At 32.3% G+C, this 2,629-nt stretch overlaps 1 protein-coding gene across 1 annotated transcript; it reads left to right on the top strand.

The window, feature by feature from the left end:
- Positions 1-25: 25 nt before the first annotated feature.
- LOC105556849 lies at positions 26-2,612 on the top strand. Its single transcript, XM_012003962.1, has 4 exons — positions 26-944; positions 1,030-1,104; positions 1,198-1,427; positions 1,869-2,612. Exons 1-4 carry the CDS (start codon positions 230-232, stop codon positions 2,112-2,114), a joined length of 1,266 nt encoding a protein of 421 aa, XP_011859352.1. The 5' UTR covers positions 26-229; the 3' UTR covers positions 2,115-2,612.
- The last annotated feature ends 17 nt before the right edge of the window (positions 2,613-2,629 follow it).

Below are 2,629 nucleotides of genomic sequence, written 5' to 3'. Positions count from 1 at the left end.
GTTTTACAAGTTTTTTCTTATTATAGTTTTACAAGTTTTTTCTTATTATAATACTTGATCTATTATAGACACTTACTTGAAGGCTTGTCAGGCATGCAAAAAGTATATTAAAGATTCAAACTATGAATCCGAAGTGGAATTAGGGCGGGGATTACGGAAAAAGAAAAGAGTAGCAAGACTAGACTCAGAATCAGACTCGGAATCTGATGACGAAAATAAGAAGAAAAGGATGAAACATAAGCTTGAAGAAAAAATACCTTCACCTCCTCAGGTGCTATTATCTGGTTGCTCACCATGTAAAGATTTACACAATTATCCAAAATATTTAATATCTAAGCAGCTCCCTAAGAAAACACAAGCAAACTTTGTTTTGCAAGAAAATCATGAAAAGAACTCATCCTATGCTTGTAAATCTACCTATGAACAAAATGAAGTCTCTATTGAAACAGGTTTATCTGATAAAAATTCTGAACTTCTTCGGAAATTGGAACAAGTAAAAAGTTTAAAAAACCAGACATCTTCCAAGAAGAATACAATCCTGTATAAGAAAATTCGTTCTTTGCACAATAAAGATGAAGAAAGTCAGAGAGAATATTTTGAAGTAAATATCAATGAGCAGAACGAGTCTACTTTACATGATATGGTACCTCATTCAAGTTCATACCACGATTTGCAAGAAGAGGAAAAAAGAATAGTTCATAAGGTAACACCACAGAGCAAGGGAGGATTTCCAAAAAAGAGTTCTTCGACAATGACGAATGAATTAAGTTCTACTAATACAAGCTGCCTTATCACACCTGACAAACAAATTACCATGGGATATTCGTCAAGTTCTAGAGATACTATGCAATGTCCTAACTCGCCTGATACTATGTTCAGCAAATCCTCTGCATCTCTACAAACATTCAATTCCGAAAGGAAAAGCAATTGTTCTCTCACTCTTAGTAAGTCCTTTAATTATTTCCTGCTCTTTTCTCAAAACAGTGTATTATTTCTATCAGTTTATTAATGTCATAATTTTATTTTTAGACTCTAGTGATACGGAATTTTCTTCATTAACGGCAAATTCTATTGAAAATAGCTCAGGACAATCTCTCTACAGAGGTAAATTTTTTATCTGATCCATAAAATTTCCTGATATTTTTCCTAATTTCTTTAGAATTAATTTCTATCGTATATCGTATATCTCCTTCACAGAGTTGATCTCAATAAGAACAGCCATTACAGAGTGCAAGAAAGAGATCAGAAGAGTGAGCAGTAAACTTGATATATCTATTATGAACCAGGAGAATCTATGTCATTTCATAAATCCAGAAGGAAAAGTTATAAAGCGTCCTAGTGAAATGCCTCCATTGCCTATTAACACCTTTGAAGAATTGGATAGGATGGAGAAATTCCTAGCCAATGATAGTAATCTGACTGGAGCAGTGAGTACATTTATTTTTATGTATAGATATTGATGTATCTTTAAGCAAAACATAGGATGCTTTGTGGATAAATATTGGCTTAGATGTTTTGTTGTCGCCATCTATTTTTGCTAGAACAGATTTTATTTATCTTGAAAAGTGTATTTGATAGATATTTATTCGATCAAAACTTTTTGACATTATTTGTGGCTTAAACTTCTTGCTACCAAGCTTTTCTTGAAGTAAGGCCTTTCTCTATATTTATACCCTGTATATTATCAAAAAAATATTGTTCAATGTCGAATTATATTATTTAATCCGAATGACAATTCTTTTGAAAAGTCTTTAATTCTGGGGAAATTTTTATCATAAAAAAATTGCCACAATATTTTTGAAGTGGTATGTGATGCACTATTTTTAGTTCTTTGTTTTTAAATTAATTCTTTAAAAATATGATTTCAGTGTTCCTATCTTGGTAAGAATATAGATAAAAAAAGTATTGAAAATTCAGTCAGAAGAATATTGACAAAACTTGTGACCAATACTTTAGCATCAAAATTCAGTCTACAAGGTCATGGGAACAAGAAGCGCTTTGATGCTCTGAAACTGTGGGATCTTGTTCAAGGTAAAATTACATTATTAAATTATAATCAATTCTGTATCTTAATTGTATGTAACTCACATTTTATCATAATTACGCTTCATTAGTGAGTTATGTTCAACGCCATACATACCTCCTCACTTCAATATTTTGAACCACTAGACATTTTTGGTCGGGTGCATTATGACTAAATATTTTTGCATTATGACTAGATGGTTAAGTGAGGAAATGTCAATGATGCATTAGATGAGCATCTTACAGCTTCTTTATCTTATATTTATTTCATCTTTATAAAAACTATATGGTGATTGTAAGCATTGTGGTCAGAAGACATACATAGCGTTGCTTATATTCAGGATATTTGTTAGAAATTGTTTCATTGTACTTTTGAGAAGAGAGAGAGAGAGAAAGAGAGAGAGAGAGAGAGAGAGAGAGAGAGAGAGAGAGAGAGAGAGTTTCAGAGAATGAATATTATTGTAATATTTGTGACCGTTCGAATTTGTTAAGTCTGTGCAGCGGATAGCCGCGGGAATTCTAGGGTCCGGCGGTGGGTGTCTCGAAAAGAGAGAGAGTCGGTTTTAAATCTTAACTACCGAATTATATTTTAACACTTAGCCCTAAC

Source organism: Vollenhovia emeryi, unplaced genomic scaffold (assembly GCF_000949405.1).
Source record: "Vollenhovia emeryi isolate VEMERY1.0 unplaced genomic scaffold, V.emery_V1.0 DF939748.1, whole genome shotgun sequence".
NCBI lineage: Eukaryota > Metazoa > Arthropoda > Insecta > Hymenoptera > Formicidae > Vollenhovia > Vollenhovia emeryi.
This window is presented reverse-complemented; position numbering and strand designations above follow the sequence as displayed.

Bases quoted from the DNA above. Each gene is read 5' to 3' on its own strand.
- LOC105556849 (XM_012003962.1), top strand. From the start codon at position 230: ATGAAACATAAGCTTGAAGAAAAAATACCTTCACCTCCTCAGGTGCTA. The intron at 1,105-1,197 runs GTAAATTTTTTA...TCTCCTTCACAG, and splicing joins AGGACAATCTCTCTACAGAG to AGTTGATCTCAATAAGAACA. The intron at 1,428-1,868 runs GTGAGTACATTT...ATATGATTTCAG, and splicing joins ATAGTAATCTGACTGGAGCA to TGTTCCTATCTTGGTAAGAA.